The sequence below is a fragment of the Xylocopa sonorina genome, chromosome 11 (assembly GCF_050948175.1).
Source record: "Xylocopa sonorina isolate GNS202 chromosome 11, iyXylSono1_principal, whole genome shotgun sequence".
Taxonomy (NCBI): domain Eukaryota; kingdom Metazoa; phylum Arthropoda; class Insecta; order Hymenoptera; family Apidae; genus Xylocopa; species Xylocopa sonorina.
This window is the reverse complement of record NC_135203.1, coordinates 8,586,344-8,607,819: the sequence shown is the minus strand read 5'-3', so window position 1 is coordinate 8,607,819 and position 21,476 is coordinate 8,586,344. Positions and strand designations below refer to the sequence as shown.

The window sequence follows — 21,476 nt, the reverse complement described above, 5'->3', positions numbered from 1 at the left end:
CGCGCATATTCCATCCGCGGAGGCGTTCGAAGAAAACCCGCACCACACCCCAGGGGAACGCGCGCGCGATCGCGATTATAAACGGCCGCTCTCTGTCGCGTCGGTCGATCGATCACTCCGACCCCGAATAAATGCACCGTGAACCCTGTCGTGCCGCTCGTCCCGTTCACCGATTCTTCCGTCCGGCGAATTTTCACGACCTAAATATCGCGTTGAACGCCGCCAAGCCGATCGCGTCCCCCTTTTTGCGAAACGGTGGCTTCGCGCCGCACCGTAACCTTGGCTCCTCCCGTTTATTCCCAGCCAAGCCACCCTTAACGCTTCTATATTTTTATAATTCCGCTTAACCGAGTAATCTCGTCTAATGTTCTCGCGCCGGTTCGTTAAGGGGTGCTTTATGCTCCTTTGTGGAATTAATTAAGAACCGGGAAAGAGGAGTGCGTAGAGCAAGCTCGCCACAATGAGAGGGAGGATTCGGTGGAATCGGTTGCGTTTCCTTGGCTTTTGAATATTTGAGGACGCGGAAGAAGGGGGCCACACGCGATATGTCGGTCGCATCGTACGTGGAATACAAATCGATGGCTGGGAATGGAAATATTGTATGCTGGCTGTTAGCGTTCGCGAAACACTCGAACTCCATGATTCGATTGTAGTTGAATAATAATGAATATGGAGGCATGTAACAAACTAAAATATTCAGCGTGCCTCGCGCGGTAGATGCGCAGTGTAATTCTAGTAGAATCGCGATTATCAAAAATTTTAATCGTATCAGCCTTTAATCGTGTTTGGCAAAGTTTCTTCGCCAACTCGGAAACGTTTGGAGATTGGCGATTATTTGCATAAATATGTCCGACCATTATACTCTATTTTCCAATGGATTTGGATTCGGCGAGCACGCCGGACGTTCAATTAAATTAATATCAAATTAATATCGAATTAATTTTGTGCGAACCCCAAGTTATATTTAAATAACTTCATCTATATTTATTACACATCCATATTCGCAATATTTATTCTACCGTATCGTAAATCGATTTGTTAAAAAAATATGTAGGCGTCTAAAAATGTCCATTCTGTGAGCTATGTACATTACAGTATAAACAAACAGTTGAGAGGGTAAGTAGAAATAGAATACGCTCAGAGTAAATTGAACAAAAATGGAAATATCATACAATAAAGATAAATAGAGTGCAGAGTGATTTTAACGAAAAGTGAATCCGCAGTGTTTGCGCTTTAAACTATCGAAATGCCATTACGTTTCAACCGCGACTGTTCCGACGCACCAACAGCGCCGAGCTATAGCTTTTATTCAAACAATTTGCCGTAAACAAGAGTTACCAATTCACGACGAGACGAAGTTACTCCCGTCAGCTGTTCACCAGTCGGAAACGTCGAATTAGCGACGCTCAAGTGTCACGTGCATCCGTACGAAGCTACGTCGCTCGTCAACCTTATCGACATTAATTGGAAAACCAAAGCACGGGGTGGCGCGATCCCACCAGCAATTCAAAGACCACCCAGTACGAGCCTCTTTCTTCGCCTTTCATTCTTCCTCGCCAAGCCGCTCAGCGTCGTCGACCGATAATTAAATAGTCGCGACAAGGGAAACCGGTGATCCCGTCTATTTCGATCGCGCGTGCGCGCGTAACCCGATTTCCGGTTCGTTCTTGGATCGTTGTTTGCTCCCGGACACCCACGGGAAATTATTAGCCAGGCGGTCCAACGAACAAGCAGAATCGACTGGAGTATCCCGCGATATCATTCGCGATAGATCCCGCTGGTGTCGACGCGTTGAATAAATCAGCGAATAAATACAATCGATGATAGGTGGCTCGTAATCAAGGATGCTCGATGCCGATGCTCGAATCACGAACAACGGACAAAGTCGAATCGAACGAACAGCTGGTAACAGAGGCGACGATCCTCGCCGTTACCCCTAACCCCTTCTGCCCGGTCCAGCCTCAGACGGCTTTGCGTTTAATTGCGCCCCGCCGACTAATTCGATCGAATAAATTGGCTCTGCGTCGCTTCCTAACGAGCAGCTTTCTACTTCAACAGTTGGCGAATTAGAACTTTCGGCTGGAGGGGTTGCTTTCGGCGACCCGACAGATCGACCCAGCTGTCGGAACGTTGCGAATTTTATGGAAATGCATGCGGCCATAGTTTGTCCGCGGCCGCATTTCCATGTTTCACCCGCGGTTTTTTCGGACGGGCTCCGACACGGGCGTACTTCCCACCGAATCAACAGCGCGCATTTTCCCAACCGTGCCGGGACGATGTCGCCTCATTAACCAATCGCGGGATAACAGAACGCGACCAGCCGTCCTACGAACGAATGAATCTCATCGAGTTTCATTAGATGGATACGAGGAAGCGAGGCCATCAGTGACAAAGACGTGAAGAAGAAAAAGAAATCACTTATTCCACGGAAAAATTACTGTCCAGTCTTTCTTAACGGCATTAATTATCCAGCCGGACCTCATCGAGCGACACACGCGTGTCACGCTGTGTATAATCACCCATCGTCTTTGGGACGCGCGTGCTTAATTGTCTCCCTGGCCGGGAAACGACACCATCGCGCGTCGAGTGCGCGCGTGTGCGCTTGACATCACCCAGCGACGACAGCCCCGAATGGAAACGGGTTTTTCCCATGAATTCGCCGAGTCCGCCTTAGCGGTAAAAGCCGTGGCAAGAAGTTCGCTAACGCGACGACACACGGCACACACGGATCGGTCGTGTGGAGAGCACGGCACGAGCCACCGCGGCGAGTGTGCAACGCTAAACTCGCGCGACAGTTTGCCGAACGTCACCCGCCGCGCTCCAGCACTCCGCTGCTCCAGATTTCTCCTCGGATTATTGTAAAAATGCATTACGCGCCCGAGCGCGAGCGAGCGTAATAAAAAAAAAAAAAGAAAAAATCCCGACCGTCTCGCGGGAAATCGCGAGCTTCAGTCTGTGTTTGATTTCACTTTTTTCCTCCCTCGCTAATCCTCCTTTTTCTTGTCTTCTCACCCTCCCCGTTTTTGACCTCCATTTTCCCCTCGAAAGATGAGGTGATCGTTGTTGATTATAGATGGGCCACGGTTTTTGCTCGACGTTAATGCGTTCCGCTTTTAAGGAAATATTTCTTACCCCCTGGCCTCGTCGACTGGGTCGATCGAGGAACGAAATGGAGATCGGACATCGATAATCGAAGTTTTCCTGTTCTAATATTCCTAAATCCTTCTTCGTTTTCAGCACGTCTTTTGGCACGATACGTATAATGAAGTGCTCAACTGGAACGAAAGTGTCGCCAGTAGTATAACACAGAAAGGCGCGCAAGTAGTATAACTACGGAAAGTAGTACAACTACGGTAACACAGAAAGGAGTACAAGCGATATAAGTCAGACAAAGTAGTATAACATCGTTTATCAGTGGCACGGCTTCTCGGGTGGCAATTTTTCTCTACCAACGATTTGAAAAACGCCAAACTTACAATTACACGTTTGTCCCAACGAATCGCTGATATTAGTTCAACCCCGTGGAATTCAGCAAACATACAGACATACCTCGAACGCCTAACATATTCCAACATTTAACCGCGACATATCCGCTGCAGCGTTACGCATAATGTCCTCGTTCGAACGGTGGCGAACAAATATCGCGTTCATTTCGCGGGGTGCAATTGGCTTGCGTCCAGGGCTCGGACGAATCACGTTCGTTTAGCCCCGCCGGTATCGCAGCCGGGGTCGGCTAATTTTTATCAGGCTTCTCGCTCTCGGGACCGGTATTCCATCTAATGAAACCACCGTCGCGGTCCCTTATGAATGTATGCATCAGCTTCCGCGGTGTTTTTCTTTCCTTAAATTCGTCCTATTTGCATGGGATCGGAGGGGGTGTCGAGAGGTCGCCGAGAAAACGTTTCCTTTGATCCCGCCCCGCTCCACCCTCCTCTCCCCTTCCGTAATAGAATTAAGAGCGCGACAGCGATATTAAAATTTTGTTTCGAGGGGAAACTCGGCAATGCTTCTCGCGGCAACTTTCCGCAACAATATGAAAGAAACTTCGGAAACTAAGAAGTTACGGGGAAATGAAAGAGAAGAGTCGAGGCCAGCTCTCGAGCCGAGGGAGAAGAACGGTCGAGGAGCCGGTGGCGGGCGCCGGTTTGCTTGGTTCGAGAACGCCGTTGGCGCCGGTTGGAAAAGTCGCGGGAGCGCCACGCGATAATTGAAACTGCACCGGAATCACGGCGAGTCGACGGAACGGTTAAAATACGAGCAGCTGCTCGATATTAATTTCGAAATTACGCGGACGACGAAGATGAACGCTCGAACGTTCGCTCGTTTTATTTATCCGCTGGTAATTTGTAAATTGCACACCGGTTAGATTCCAGCGAAATATGTTGTACGCGGTTGCATATTCTAATCGCGGGCTGCACCAGAATAGCTAATTAACGGGCACGCGAACGTTGCTTCCAGGAGAGATCGGAGCGCGTTTCTCGCGAACTCGGGGGTTAAATTTTTATCGCGTCGCCTCTCGACGACTTGGCGAGACGAGTTTGATGAAAAAAATTGTCGAGGCCTGGCGGGGAAATTCGTGGAACTTTTATCGACTCTGTCGAGCGTTCGTTCCCCCGATGAAGCGTTTATCGACGGAACTCGCGTCCGGATTGCTTGAAAACACGAGAACGCTCGTTAAATTGCAATATGAATCGCGATGGGATACATTGTTGGAATCCCATCAAGGCGAGTTACTCGAAATAATTTGTAAATTATACGCTCTTTATATATTCAAGATCGAGGACTACCGAACAGCGCTAGTCTATTTGCAGAAACAACCTACCACTATAAATAATCGTCGAGATTCCTTCTTCGTAGCGATGGCATTTTGTACCGACTAATAGCTATTATCGCCTTTATATGGACGCGGCCATTACATCAAGTCGACGCGTTAGCGTAGTTTCTCGACGTAAAAGGACTGGTTCGAATGAATAATTTTCATTGCTATCGGCTGAATACGAACCGGTTATTTTTAATTATACCGGTGATCTTCGTACAGGAAACTGGTTTCCCTCCACCGTATAACCTTCCCTCTTCCAATTCGTTCTAACCCCCTTCACCGCCCAGTCGTGAATTCCTTCGCCATTACGGAAGACCTTATCGCAGCCAAGTTAAAATAATTCACGAGGTCGTTCGAGCTGTAGCACGCAAATTGTTCCCGGATATCAGTAGAATCTACCTAGCCAGTAATCGATGCCACGCGCTCTTTGCTGTACGGGCATTATTTGTAATCGCGATTGTTCGGCCAACAGAGACCGAACGGGCTCGTTTCCCACCCCTCGATCTTCTTTTTCGAGTTTTTTATTACACGCGCGGCTATTCCGGAGGACCATTCGACGCGAGCGACAATCGCCGTCCATGGATCGGCAAGTTTCCGGCGTCGCGAGAGAACAAACCGTCATCTTGGCGCCGCGATTACGGTACTCGACTCTTCGCGGATTTTTGCGACTCGAGACAATTCACTGCGATGCGCATCAATGGTAAGAGTGCGCTTAAAAAGAAAAGAGGAGAATGAGTAGCGTTTCGCAATTATTCTCTGATCGTAATCGAGGGCCAAGAGTCTGCCGATTGAAAACAGGCGGAAACAATCATTCCAGCCGACACTCTACCGTTTGCACCAGATACACCACAACCACCGTCTAACGGATCCACGGACCGCAAGTTCGATCGCCTTCTCAATTTACGTAGCACGTAACGCCGCAGCCGATCGCAGGCCGAGGGGCTCCGTTCCGGCGTCAGTTTCGAAATTCCGCCGATCTCGTTGGTAACGAGGCAATTTCGAGCACGTCGAACAACAAGAGTCATCGCATCGGCGATCGTATCGGGGCACGCCGTAGCTACCACCGGTACCAGCGTTTTCCTCGTTCGCGGGACGATAATGTTTACGAAAACCGTACAGACACCGATCGAATGGCCGCGGCGAAACGGTTACGCGGCAGTCGGCGATAATTGAATCCTATTCACGTATCGAGTTCTCGCAGCGAGATATTCGCGAGACGCGAATATATCTTGCCCGGTGGCCGATTCGTTTTCGACGCTGGAACTTTCTGCGACTGCTAAATCGGTGAATCGTCGAATTTCGAACGGCCGGTCAGAACGTTGGAGAACGGCGGCAAATGTTTGCGAGCGTTCGAGCGTCGTATCTCCGTCGGCGTCGTTCCGCGAATCTACGCGTAACGGCGTTAATCAGAGGGTTCGCGTAATTTTAATTAAAAACCGTGGGCGCGCGGTCGCCAGCTGAATTTAATTAATTTTTCAGCGGCTCGCGTCGTTCGCGATTCGATTCACCGACGGTTGTTGACAATCGTCGCGACTCGTTATTTATCTAGGCGGAAAGGAGCGGACGCGATCAAAAGCGGATTCCTGCATTAACACGCTCGCAGTCGCGGCCGAAAGCAGCCGAACGAACGGTGAATTAGCGGTGAGGATGGCCCGCCGCGAAATTGTTCGCGGTGTCGCGAATCGGTCGGCGCATTATCGTCGCATCATCGATATTCCAGCCCCCCCGTCCCGCGCCGAATCTTTATTACGACACAGTTTCAATAAGCTTCCGGATTAAATTGGACCTCGTCGAGCTTTCGTTACGACTAGCTATCTCCGAAACGTTTGAATATTTGTAACTTTTAACGAGCGAAATATGTATGTTAAATACGGTGCTCGAAAGCTTTGTTATATCACTCTCCACTTCGCGTAGTACGCATAGTTTTTGCAGCGACATGGCCGATAAAACGCCCCGCGTTCAAGTTACTTTTGTCTGGCTAATGCAAACTTGTTTTACAGTAAAATTCGTACACGTTTGCAGAGACTGGTGTTCGTTGAAACGGGAGTGAAAATCGGGACTCTCGGATAGCACGTCCCATTTTCTATATCCAATTTTTAATACCCCTGCGACGACCAAAAAGCTCAGCTTCGGAATCCTATAGAGTAGTAGCACCCATCAAATCGTCTTTCCTGCTCGCGTACCCGATAATTCGATAATTCGATCGTAGCAACCGTCACCGCCTCAGTGCACAGCACCGTACGTGCGCCGCTAGCTCGCCGAGGGATTAATGATACCATTATTCGACCGTCATCGCGTCTACGCGGAATCGAAAGGGTATCTCTTTGCAACGGCACCGTTTTCAGTAACGCGCACGCACGCGAGCAAAAAAACACCACCGTCAAAGTAAATAGAAAAAAGACGGACGGCTCGAAACGCGGTGGCCGCTTTTTCTCCCGCAGTTTTTAGTTCGCGCGCCGGTTTTCCTTTTTCCTTCAACCCTCCACCGCGATGCACGCGGCCTTGCTGCATCAACCCTCAAAGATCCCGTTCGCGTTCTCCTTTTATTTTCTCCTTTTTTTTCTCTCCCCCCCTTTAACGTGATCCGGGGAGCACGACGACTGTTCGAGCCTCGAAGCGAATCCGAAGTCGGTCAAGCCTCCATATCGTCGTAGCCGCTTCCCGTTTAAAAGCGTTCCGACGGCCTCTCCCTCGCGTCATCGCCGCGAGACGAACGCCAAAACATATCCATCGCGAAAAAAGGTATCGCGGCCTCTGACTGACTGTACAACCGGAGCGGAGTCAGCCACGGGCAAGACTTCCACCCCCGCGGCGATTATGAGAAGATTTTTCGGTGCCCACGGTGCTCGCGGTACAAAGAACCCGTTCTCTGTGAAGCTCGCTCGGGGAACGGAAAAACCCTTTGTCCCGGTAATTATGCGTCCGACGTAATGCGGTTTAACGCGTTATTGCGGCTCCTGTGTACGCGTTTACGTTGCCGAGCGTTCTCTTTCCGTTTTTAAATTAGTTCTCATTTTATGGTCCCGGGGTCACGGGTTCCTTGGCTTCCTCGCCAGAGGCTTCGCAACCTCTAAGGGGATTTATGCGAATTTTTTCGTGGAATGCGTAAATTTTATACGAGCTCCGAGCGTTCGTTAAGGATACTATCGCGGGAGAACGGAAGGTGTTTCGATCCGAGTAACGGCTAACATCCTCCACGGTTCGGTTTTCGGTTGGAAAGCTTTCTCTTATTCCGAACAGCTATACTATACACACCGTTGCTCGTTTCGATGCCTGGCAAGATAGAACGTTTGACCTTCTATCAGATTCCCTTTTATCTTCCCCGACAAACTGCTCGCTCTGGCAGCGTTCGCAAATCCTCGTGCAATCTTCCGGTTCTTACTTATTCGGTCGAATCGATATTCAAAGCAAAAGAGAAAAGGGAGCCTTACCTCCGCAGGCGGTTTGCCAGCCACGCTGACGCACTCGATCACCAATTCCCGGTCCTCGGTGGTGATAAGGAAGTCGCCCTGAAGGATCTTGGGTTTCTGAGGCGGAACCAGCACGCTCAGCTTGGCGAATCTCGAGCGCAACGCCGGCTGGCCGTCGTTCGTAGGCGAGGCCTGGCACTGGTAAGTGCCATCGTCCTCCAACTCCACTGGATAGATGTGCAACGAGAAATCACCTGGAACACGAGAAAGACCCGATGTTCTTCACTTCCTGTACACTACATCACTCTTAATGCGACTTATACATATAGATAAGGGTTGTTCAAGCGAACCATGAACGAACCGTTGGAGTTAAGTGGATTTTATGATGGTACATGAACGTCTGCACGGATAAAATATGCGAAACATGCCGTTAGACGTACTGTCATTCTTTTACTCTAACCTTCGTTCAACGTTCGAACGATCTTCGCGCGTTAATTGAACGCACTTCCATTTGCCTGACAAAGGGGGGTGGGAAAACGGTGTGGAAATAGAGGTACGATGTAAGCGTAACGAAGATCCGACACGCGTGTACTCGCGTAACCCGAACCGAAATCCATTTCTTCGACTGACCGGTACCTAATCGAGCTGTCCAGTCGGCACACGTCGGGCGCGATGAATTTTTAGCCAGGGCGTCAGGGTGCGCGCGCGGAATTCGAACGCTTCGGAGAGGTGGTCGCCGCGAGTAAATTGAACCGGCCGGAGATTTTCACTTTATACGCGAACGAGAGTATCAGCAACGTCGGTGGTAGTACGGACGAGAAATAGCGCAGAAGGTAACAGCAGGACCGCTGGGGGGTTGGTGCGCGAGCGGATAGAAAACCATTTACCCCCGTTGATTGAAACTAACGGTTTACGAGCGTCTGCTCGATCGTATCGCGCCAGCCCGCACATAGGAAATTTCTCCGACTGACGGTTTTATTTTGAAATCTCCGCGTATACGTGTAAGCTGTCAGGAACAATGCTGCGACTATGAAGCGCGCGAATCGACGGGAATTAGAACGGCCCGTCGCCGCGCCGGTTGCATCACCGTTGTACCGTTTCTCTCCCTTTCACGGTTCGTTCTTTCACCCGTCGTTTCATCCGTCGTTTCACCCGTTGATCCCTCCTGCTGTTATCGCACCGTCATCCCCCGATCCGTTCCAGGTGGCTCGATCGAATCAGGAGGAGGATTCGCGTCCAAGTCTGGAAGCGTTCGAATTTCCTCCGCGCGAAGTACCCCTGGCGCCGATTATCGCCGCCAGCAACGACCGATCGCGTCCAAGTAAATTCGTCTGCCGCGTGATTTATTTGCCGCGACCGCACCCCTACCACTCATCTGTCTATCCATCTAGACATCTATCATTCTGTCTAACCCTCCCACCTATCCTGACCCCTCTGTCTCGTCTGTCCGTCCAATTCTCTCCCTCGCCCCGGCGTTTCTTTCATTCCATTCATGTAACTTTCACGAGCCACTTCTCTCCGCGGCATGCGCGACGAAGCAATTGTGCTTTGGCTCCAACGAACGGATGAAACCGAAACGAACGAACGTACAACCGGACGATCTGCCGAGCGGACGTCGATCCGGAAACGGAGATGGGGGTTGACGTTCGCGCGTGGTACGGGGTGGTGGAACGCTGCGGCGAACAAGGCTGCTGATGGCCAGCTGCGAATGGAAAAATGGTATCGTCTCACTCGTACGCAGCACAGAGCGATCGTTTCGACGATAAATCGCGTCCTTGCTAACAAACTTTCGCTCTCGTAGTTTCGCTTTTGTCCGGCGTCGGCGATCGTCTCCCCATGATTCTCGCGCGAATGGAACCTTTGTCGATGTGCAAATCGACAATGCCAGTTTTGTGACGAGAAGTCGGCGGGGCTCGTTAATCAGGAACGATTAAGGGATTTTCGACAGCTATACCCCGTACACATTTAGAAATCGATGGGTGTACCGGGGCAAGAACATCGTTTGTAATTTGTTCTCCGTCGAAAGTTTGAATATTCGTGGCGCGCGGATGGTGGTCTTGAGGGACTCGTATCTTCTCGGCCGCGAGCGTTTCCCTTTTTGGGGAGGATAACCTTGGGCCGCCCTAGAAGTCGAACTCTCCGGGGCAACTCTTGCGAACCATCCTTAAAGGATGTAAGGAGATGTCAAACAAGTTTATACGCGAGACAATACGTTCCCCTCGTTCTTTCTCAAACCAGACGATCTCGTGAATGATTCAGCAACGTTCCGGCGCGTTTCCTCCCAACGAGAGTCGCGTGTTTCGCATTTTCAAAACCCTCATACGATATTAACCGTGCCAAACAGCATCCTATTCTCAAGATCGTAACATCCCTCTAAGTAGACGCAAAGAATTCACTGAAAGTGGATCATCCGACACGCTCGCCTCCTTTATTCCACGAAACGTAAATTTCGCAAGGGTTACGGAGAGCTTGCGAGTCAAAGAGGTAATAAATGTCGCGTCCCGTACACCTTGTACGCTTCGTCGCGAGATCCGTATTAGCGTAGCGCCGGTGGAAGGAAAGGGGTGGTTTCAGGCGCGAGGTTGTTTCGCGGACGGCCAAGCCTGGCAATAACGCTGTAAATTGGTCGCAGAAACGTATCATTGCGACGATAAAGACGCCCGTTTTACTGCGCACACAGACGAGAGACCTCACCGCGGGAAACAAACACGAGTTGCTTTCTCATTTTCCTTCATTATCGCCGTTTATTTGCTTTACCTTCGCTATTCATGCCGGCGGGGTATTCCGCCGTCGCCGTCGGAGCCCAGAAATGCAATCGATTCGACGGTGGAAAGTTAGAGCATCCCCTTCTCGAGAATTCACGGGTGGCGCGCCACCCTTTCCTCGTACTGCAACGTTCTCCCGAGGCGGAAGACAAAAATAACACCGGCGTCACGAGTGCGGCTCGAAGGGATTCCGTTGCATTATGGAGGAACAATAATTAGCGCTCCTCCGTAGCCCATTCAGCGAACTTTTGGCAACTCCTGGTGGGCAGGATGCGCGGGCACCGTTGCCGCGACGCGCGTCTCTCTCCGCCTGCTTCGGTAATTACGTATAGTTGTGCGCGCACGCGGGTCTCGCGTTCCTCACGAACGACCACGACGAAGGCCAATGACACGAAGGAACCGGGGCTAGAAGTTGCCGCGACTCGCGTAACTTCCTCGTAAACAAAACTGGCGGCCACTGGAGCGGTCGGAAGTCTCGCAGGAATCTCCGACGGGGATGCAACTTCTCGGAGCAGGGAATGTCGCTCCTTATTTGCCAGCGTGAGTCGACGGTAAAAAAGAAAAGAGGGGATCGCGAGTATCGTTATGCGGTTTGCTGCTCGTGGCGGAGAGCAATATCCTCGCGGTTCCCTCTGGCCGCGTCTTAAACCCGGAGTACGCTTGCCGGCGGAAGTTTGACGCCTTGGCGGAGCGCAGGCTATTCGTAGGCGCGGCGTGGAATGGGCGACTTCTCGATGTAGGCGAACGGGGAACCGAGAGAGGTGGAGGAATTCTGAATTCCAAGGGACGCAATTCCAGAAATTTCCGACCAAGTGTTTGGATAAAGGGCAGAAAGAGCGCGGGAGGGAAGCAGAGGGGATCTGGCGAATGGAGACGTGCATTAAGCGGGAGAGACGCGGCAACCCTTTGCGAAGGGGAGGCACTGGAGAAGAGGTTTAACGACTAACTGGATGCGGCGACACAATGCATCAGGAACAATTAGTTAGTCCGTGCGCGGTCGGTGATGTTACAAACGGGCATAATTAATTTTAATTACACGGAACAGGTAACGAGCACTCCACTACAGACAACTATGATTAATTGCGCATCGTCAGGCTGGAACGAATAGATAGCTCTGGCTGGATCCTGGCGAACGTACCGCGACGATGTTCCGCGTTTGGGTTAACCCACGCGTCTTAATAGTTCGCTAGTCGTGCTGTCAACGTTGTTTTCAACCGTATCCCCCAGGTTTTACGAGCGACATCCATTATCGAGTTGGATGGGGTGTACGTAGACGGAGCGAAGTGACACGCGGATCGGTTAATCGAATAGCACGGGGTTACGTTCGCGAACGGTGTTATTTCAATCCCGCAGGATCGCGCTCGGAAGCTCGAGAGCAGCACTCGAGAGTCTTGAGAAAGGGATCGTTTTTGAAACAGTAATTACATTAATACACCAGCCACTTGATGATGCCAGGGTTTGCTCACGATTCTCCCGTTGGCCCACGATCTGACCGTAATTGCGACCAATTACCGTCGAGTCGTCCAGAAAATCGATAAAATTAACTCGTCCGAGGAATCACCGAGCCAGGTCATTCGGAATATAAGGTTTACGACCAAGAAATCCATCCACCGTCCAGATTGCTCAATTGGTTAGAGCTCTCTTGTCCAGGAAACCAATCACGGACGATTCCCTTTTCTCAAGCTTGAACGGTGGGTGGGGAGGGTTGGATCGTTTCAAACTCGAGATCGTTTAAAACGCGACGAGCACTTTAAAACGCTGCCGAAAGACGATTGGGCAGCATTCACCGGTTTTCCCCGGGTCACGTTTCCATATCTTTCCTCCGTGGTCTTCGATTTGCCTGAAATGGGGCGAATTTCCAGCAGGAATTGTACGACGGCGCCTCACGGCGAGGTGAAAGGTCGACCGTTCTTTTACCCGGGCGGGAAACGAACAACGCGCGCGCGGGTCCGGCGCACAATATCCGGAAACGTCGAATCCGAAATCAGGCCACTTTACCTGGTCAGATTTCGATGGCACGGGACAATAATCGGAAAACGGAAAATTTTAATATACGTCGAAAACGAACGAGTCGCGCGACGCGCGTTTTCTCCGCAGCGGACGTGCGCGAGTCAGCGTGCATGACGCGGGGGGTGGATGCGCTCGTACGCGACTACCAATACGCGGGAGATTTTATATATATATATATATGTATACGAATACTAATAATCCAGATTTACCGTGGCGGTATGTCAATCAGCGCAGCTATTACCGCCATTATTATTTCGGTTAATTGGATCGCAATTTCCCGTTACATTCGCGTACACCGGGAATTATATGGCATTATCGTTTCGAATCTCGCCACGGTGAACGAAACCGCAGTGTCGCGTCGCGGCCGCCGCCTGGTTTCCCGTCCCTTTCCTTCTTTATTGCACGTGTCCCCATTTTTTCTATTATTTTTACCCCCGACACTTTTTTCTACACTATTTCAGATTTTTCCGCCGCCAGGTATAATTACATCGTCAGCGTTCCATTAAAATAAAATGGAACGCCGCGGAACGAAAAAAAAGCAAGGAAAGAAAGGAAAAAAAGAAAGAACGCTAACCGACGAATACTTAATAGAGTAACGGAAAATTCATTTCGGCTATCTCGTCGGTCGACGCTGATGAAACTGCGAGCGATGTACACCCGTTAGACGCGTATAAGAGCGTCGCGGAGTTACCAACGCTGTTAAACGAAACAGTAACATCGCGTGTTTCCTTAACGACCTGTTAAGCGGCCGGTTTCTTCGCAACTCCTTCAGCGATCGACAATTAGTCGTTATGAAATGCTAATATTCTCACGGCTGTATCGCGATATAGCTCGCGTTACACAGGAAATGAGGTACGCAACGAGTCGATCGAACCGACGATGTCCATTAAATTTCTGTCAACGTGGTAACCGCGAAGCCGTAATCGATGGTCGCTCGAACGGTAGTTTTTACTACTGGGAAGCGCGAAGAAATGATCGAATCGGCCCCCGCATATGTCGCGGGTGTTCGCCGGCAGTCGATAACCCGCTCGAAATCTCCGATATCACGGTGTGTAATCAGGAATCTCTTGGCGCAAACCCACTAATCCTTTAATCAGGAACGTAGTTCTGGCCGGGCTGGCACAATCGTCGACCGTTTGGTGCCACAACTGGGCAAACAACGTCTATACCAGCGGTGGTGTACGTACTACGCGTAGCCTTTATTGCTACTGTAAATCAAACGGATCTCGATAATGCACAGTTGACCTTACCTATAAGGAGCAGGTTCGTGTCGTAAATTTCGCCACGATAATTTCTTGGCCTACGAGCGTCCACGTGAAATCGATAATTCTGCTTTCGCCATTTCCACCCTCGCTACTCGCCCGGCCTGGGGAGGTTAAAGTCAACGTTGCATAACTTTTTTCACGCTGGTTATCGCGTGAATTTAGCATCGCGAGAATAGACGGGAGGATCGATCGGTGGCTAATTTCGCGGCTAACCGATCGCATCGCGATTTAACCGGCAGATTAAAAGGCAGCCCCGGCTCTCTCTCTCTAACTGTTTCATCGGCGACGTTATCCGGCGCATCGAGAGTTCCGAAGCTAGAACCGCGCAATAATTACAACATACGCGGCGTCGGACCCGACGCGGCGCTACCGTTTACCAGCGAGAACAAATCAGCGAACCGTTGATAATGCATCGCGAAAGATCCCCAGGCAGGTTGCATGTTAATGGCGTGTACAGGCTCTTTCATTAACCCGGTTACAAGCAGCCTTTCACGGATGCGTACGCGCTATCGTTGCGATTTTCCATTTAACGTTGGCTGGTACCGTTTTCAGGCCTTCTCGTATAAGAGGGCAACCAGGGGCGCGCGTGTTCTCTCTCTCTCTCTCTCTCTCTCTCTCTCTCTCTCTGTACGCGAACTTTAAATGGAATTTAAAATTAATGAATTATTAATCTGAATTAGTTTTACTCGAGCACGCGTCAAAAGTTTCGGATTTATAATCCTTAAAATCTTCATTTTAGGTGGAGTCTGACTACGAATATAATACCCCGCTATAATATTCCGTTTCTCCTTTGGCCCATAACTTTTTTATAACTCGCTTGTGTTAAAATACACGAAATTAATGACGCGCCCTCCTCGCTACGTTTTAACAAAACGTTGCGGGTGTGTATTTTGGTTTAAAAATGAATCTGAGAATATGTTACGGGGATTAATGCATCCTGAATAAGGGGCATAAATTTATCAGCAACTTCATTCGAAGTTTATCATTTTACGTATAATACGAAATTCCCTACTGTATGACAGGCCCTGCGAAATATTCATGCCGACGTCGTACGCCCGCGCATTATAAGCGTTACACGAAACGGTCCTTAAATAATGCATGCAGTAGAATCAGCCAGACACGGGCCCTTCTTACCTCGCGAGGGAAGTGCGTCAGACAATGGACAATCCGTCTCTACTTTTCCTGTCCACGACGAACACCCTAACCGTCGATCGTGCCCGTCGTATTTTCCCTGGTAGCTTTCGATGCATGCATTATTTTCGCAGCTCGAGATCGATGCGAGCTTGAAAAAGATGCTAAACTCCGCCAGCCATACCGCCGAGACGTGCTCCCCCCTATACGAATTTCAAATTACCGAACCAGCTTTGAATTTGCCCCGTTTGATAGTTGAAAAGTTTCAATTTGAATTTCAAAAGTTTCAACATTTGTATTCGAATTTAACGAATTTAAAAATTTAGAAGTTCGATGCACGGGAAATTAGAACGGCCGTGCGAGTTTAAGGGTATGAAAATTTGAACATTTTATAATAGGAAACTTTAGGAGTACGAGACCATGAATTTATGAATCCACGAAGCGAAAAGTGTATGGCTTGGCGTTTGGAGAGGAACCGTGAAACCACCCTCCTTCCGTATCGATGAAACGACCGCGCAACGTGGCCGCAGCGTTCGCGATCGAAATTAGTAACGGTTAGGCCTACAGGCGGCTGTTAGCCGAGCAAGCCACCGCTGGAACGGAGTCGTGCGGGCCGTGACATTAATCGCGTCTGTAAATTTCAGGAAAGCACGGTTGGCATAGCTCTCTGTACTTGGAACGCAACGAGGTACGCGCGCTTCGCCGGGAGGAGGGTAGTTGATCGCCGACACGACGACACGAGCCCCGGCTGCTAAACGCGGTTGTCGATCCGATCATCGTCGTGCATCGAACCCTGAAAATCGGGAATTGGAAACGGTGCCGCGCGGCCGCCCGGCGATTAAAGGCTTCCCCCGGCTTTGCCCCATTTCTTCCGGTAACTTCTCGCGGCGAACGTTAGATAAAGACATCCGTTTCTCCTGCCCCGTTAAACGATCCCCCGGAACGTCGATCCACCGCGATGGTTTTTTAATCCCGACCAACGTCGATGGGATAACTTACGCGAAAGTAATGGAAATTCAGATAACGTTGCCTACCGATTCCGAGCTGCTCGCCTGGTAAAAACACTGGCCATTGCCGCCGCGCGAGATTTGTGGCGTGAATTCGGGGGAGGTTTTATAGAACCCAGAGTCGTCTATACTCAAACTCTCCGTGCGTCTACATATTTTTCTGAATTTCATTTCTTTCGAATCTAATTTCTTTTTTTTTTTGTCTCCTTTCGAACGATGATAAAATCTGCTCCTTCTCACGTGCCGCCGTCATCGACCACCCTCCCCCTTTGTCGACGGATCCATGCAATGTTCGATCGTGAACGTGACACGTGTCGGCTGCCGGCAATTATACCATCCGCTTGTAGCCGATATCTATCGGGTGTCCAAATATTGTTGCCACCAGCGAACACGTGCCATATTCGGGTACGTGCGATATTAATCAGATATCGTACCAGGCGCGCGCTACGGTTACGCTGCCGGAATATTGCCAGCCGCGGTGTATCTAATAACGGATGCCTTCTGAAGATCAGGCTTCGTCGCTGCTGGACATTGTCCGGAGATTTATGACGCTCGTGATAACGGATAATTAGAGCCACGAATCGTACCTGACTGCAATACCAATCTGCGCCTCCCTTATCGCCGCCGATTTATGTCCACGGAATTTGTACAGGGCGGACGCGGAAAAATGGTCGTCACGGTCACTGAGTGTCGAACACCTTCCGACTATTGGGGCATGCATGGAGATCTCGATGAAATCGCGTTGCAAGTGGGCCGCGAACGTTCATAGAAGCGGCGCGGAAAGGCGCCATAACCGCTCGACATCCAACGACGCTTTATCGCGGCGAATCTGCGAGAACGACGTCGCGGACCCATTATACGCGGGACCAATTGTTGCAGCTCGCAATTCCTTGTTTTTCGGCTCGTTCTTCGTCACCCGGCAGCATCCCACCCACACCTCCGCCAAGAGATTCCGCGATTAATCGCGGTGGAGTCGCGACGGAATTCACCCGCCTCCTCTGCCGCGAGCCGTCGTTGAGATCTCGAAAACGAGACACCCTTATCCGCCGCCGTTTCCCAACCCCTCTCACGTTTTATTTCCCGGCCTAGTCACGAAATTGCGTTGAAACGCTTAAATGGAGCTTTTGTCTCGCCCCGAGCACGCTCCATCCCCTCAAACGCTCGAGTGGGGATATTATTTCGAATCGGGTGGTTTTGAATCTGAAACTGAATTAACCGCGGGATCGTTGCCTCGAGTTTTATTAGAAACAAACCTCGCTGGCGCTCGGTTAAATAGAACAAATGAATGGGTCGGATAAGAAAGAAGATCGCGGTGATTCGAGAGAGATATTTGTTAACGACTTAATGGTATTTGGATGAACCGCGATACGCGAACGTGACTCTCCACCGCGGCGGGTATTAAACGTTAGCAATAAACACGCGACTTGTTTATCGTCAGCTTTATTGCTAGACGAGATCGAGAGCAAGTCGAACGACCGGATCGGTCAGCGTTGCACTTCACCCTTCCATCTTTTTTGATGCAATTTTACCATTAAAACCTGTTGGATTCGTATCACGGTAATTCCTCGCTTCGCAGTCTGGATATTTTTCGATTAATCGCTGCTTCCATCTTAATAAAGCCTGTTGCTGCTAAATTCATTTGAATATCTTGCTCGCGCCCAGGTCTAAAAGCCTGGCCGTAATTCATTACTTAGACGACTGACTGTATATTTCATGACGGCTGCGAAAGGAGATCGAGAGTGCCGGTTAAATGACGCAGGAACCCAATCAGTTCTTATTGTTTCATCTGTCCAGGGTTTTTCCTTGTGGATATCGTTTTCCTCGTTAGCCACGGACCAGCAAGAAGAAAACATCGGCGCGGCGAAAGAAAATGGCGATTTAAACAACGCTGGGGGATACTTTTTATTTTCTACACCTGTTTCATACCGGCTCTCCGTATAATTTTCCTCGCTGCTCGTATAGCGGCCGTGGGGAGAAGGGGAGGCGGGACAGGACGAGAAAGATCGTGATTTAAACGTGTAAGGCGCAGCGCGCGGATGCGATACCTGTCGAGAGAGCCGCCGGCGAGTGGAGAGGCGCGCGGTGAAAACCGGTAAGGCCGATTAATCGAGTCGGTTGCAAAAGCGGGCGGAGCCGGTCGTGCAGGTTGCGCGCGACCTGCAACCGGCTGGCACCTACCCAGTCGAGGAGGACGTTGCTGCCGTTTCTGCCAGCGCTCGCGCCTGCCCTGCCACTGTCTGAGCTGCTCGGGACCGCGTATAATTGATACCGCAATCGGTCGATCGAAAAATCCCCGGATTACCGCGTTAAGGCTACCGGGAGCCACCGATTAATATGCGTGCCAGATGCGGAGAATTTATGCCCGCGCCGGGTCGCCTTTGCAGATTGCCCGCGTCGGCCACAAATCCTACTGTTAACCGGGCGCACGCGAAGATGTTGCTGTTAATCAAACGTATTTAATGGGGCTTGATCGATACAAAGTCGAATACGGGCGTGAGCACGCCGGGGCTCCAGGAAATTAACGAGCGGCGACTGTTTTATTTATAGGAAATTGCGATTTCCAGGCTTCTTATTTTATTGAAGAGCATTCGATGATCCGACTATCCGCGGGTCTCGTTTAATAAATAAACGACGATCGAGAGGATAAGTGGCCGGGGAAGATCGCTCCTCCCAGTCTCATCACCCGTGAAACAGCTTCAGCGAGAGGGATGTTGCTCCATATTTGTTCGTATTTTCGCATCGTTCCACGAACGGGCGCAATAGCGGCCCTCTTCGATCGTTTCTCGCCAATCTCCGCGAAAAGCGACGAATCCGGTCGTGCAGGTTTCGCATCCTGTTGCGAGGCCGCTGCGGAGGAATCTGTTCTTGCGTTAAACCCGATACGAGTTCGATCGAGTCCCTGTTCCAAAGCTCTTTAGACGAGACCAGAGAAACGATCACGAAACCTGTGCATGTTGCATGGAAATTATCAGCTAATTATCCGCCGAGTAAGACACGTCGAGGATACCGTATACATTTAATTGAGCTCTCGCAGCGCGCACGATCGTCGTCTTTGTTAGTACCAGCGTGGCAGAAGACTTATAGATCACTTTACGCTATCCTTTATGGAAACAAATTACTGTTAACGTTGTAAAATGTAGCTCCGCTGAACTATTCCATCAAAACATCGCGGTCATTTCCTGTATTCTTCACCCTTTAAACTACCTATCGCCCGGCAGAGTGTCTTACAAATCCCACTATCCGCGACCGCAACTCCTCTCAGAAACTTCACTTTTGCTCGGTCAAGCTATTACCCGTCCCTATATTCCCGATCGTCCTGCCTCGCTTAATCCCAGTTCAGAGACACATCGGGGGGACATCCGGTGGGGCAACCGGTTGCGGATCGACGCGGCTGCCAAGCGATTAACGCGTCTCACGGCTCTGTAACGCGGTCGTTTCGAACGCTCTCGATCCACCCTATCGATCTCGATTGCGGCCGGGCATTAGCCGTGCGGTGGCAAATGTTACGGAACTAATTTAAAGTTGGCGCGGCGCGGTCGCGCGACACGCGCCCCGTGTCCTTTTAAAGAGACTTTGCGGCGGACGTCGCCTGTATCCTCGGATACGTGCGAATCCGCCAATTAAAAGCGGGGACACGTACACGACGCCTGATCCCGCGTCGCACCCGGGTGACGAGCCAGAAAGCCAGCCACCGTGGCGAACGGCCGCGATCGCGTCGATGCATCGACTTGTTAGTCGACCGCCCGCTGCTACTTCGCCGGGCAAGTTTCGACGTCGCTTCGACTCGCGTGCGACTGCACTTGTTTACCGATCCACGGGGCAGACACAAATTGAGAGCAACTCGAGCGTAAGTACGATTCAGAGTCCATTGTTCTGTGAACTGGTGTCGCGGGCACGTCGCGAGAAGGTCCTGCCACGATTCTAGCCGCCGGAAGTTCCGTCGCGCCTTCGAGCGTAAGGATGTTTGCATCCGTAAGAGTGTCTGATTACAACTGGCTCGGTATCGAGCGACAGACGGGGACGATTTCTCGTATCGCGCGCCTTCGACTAACCGAAATCGACTTCCGGATGCGACGCTTGTATCGACAGATCCCGAAATCTCGATACCCGCCGCTGGGAGACTAGTATGCCAGCGGGTAAATAGCTAGCGCGCTGAGACGCGGGGAAAATATTTGTTCCCGCGTCTCTACCGGTTTGATAGGAAGTTTCGAGTCGAGGAGCCAGGATGTTTCGGTCACTGTATCGTACGATTTGCAGAACAAATCGGGATTTCTATGCTCGATGGAACCTATTTTGCAGAAATTCCCTTCTCCGCGGTTCCTTTCCCCGACAGAGGCACGATTCCGTGCCTGCGGAAGCATACACGGTATCGCGGGTCCGCGTGTTGGTTGGGGAAAACAAATAGAACGCGTCGCAATTTACGGTCGATTCGGTTCCACGGTGTTTCTATCGGGAATTCACGCCGCCGAATCTCGACAGTTCTTCCCTCGTTGCAACGAAATACTTCTCAATTAATTAATCCCGACGGAATTAAAGGGGGATTAAACGGTGAAAACTTTGCTGGTGAACCCTTGTCGATTTTGCGGGCATGGCACTTGGTGGACGTCGCCTTTGAGCAATGGGACTCGATCGTCCAAGATGTGCAGCGCGCAACGAGACGCGGATTTCGCTGTGCACGTGTGCGTTCATCGCACGCAATATCGTGCCATGGAGACTGAACGTATATAACACCGATACTCTCGTAGCTAACGGAATCTAGCGGCGAGCGAAAAAAGAATAGAATGTCACAGCTGGCCTTATAGTCTCGAGTATTTTTGCAGCGATCGAATGGAAATCTTCCATCTCCCATGCAGGAGCGCGCGATGGAATTTTTAGTACCAGCCGTACGATCTATAACTCTTGGAGCGGAGTCCCGGCTGGTCGCATTTTTATGCTAATAACAACGCTCCCAGCGACGCTCCCTACCAATTAGCGCGACGTTATTCTACGAATCGAAAACCGGGAGGCTTCGAGCGTTCGTTTAATCCTATCACTCACGAGCCAGCAGATTCTTTTCGACCGGAAGGGAA

At 50.6% G+C, this 21,476-nt stretch overlaps 1 protein-coding gene across 2 annotated transcripts in view; it reads right to left on the bottom strand.

Moving 5' to 3' along the window:
• The window catches only part of LOC143429104 (irregular chiasm C-roughest protein), a 127,289-nt gene that overhangs the window by 13,170 nt on the left and 92,643 nt on the right, over positions 1 to 21,476 (bottom strand). For both annotated transcript variants that reach the window (XM_076904550.1, XM_076904551.1), the window contains exon 3: positions 8,251 to 8,483. In XM_076904550.1, the coding sequence (XP_076760665.1) occupies positions 8,251 to 8,483 (233 nt within the window). The remainder of the gene's footprint in view (positions 1 to 8,250; positions 8,484 to 21,476) is intronic.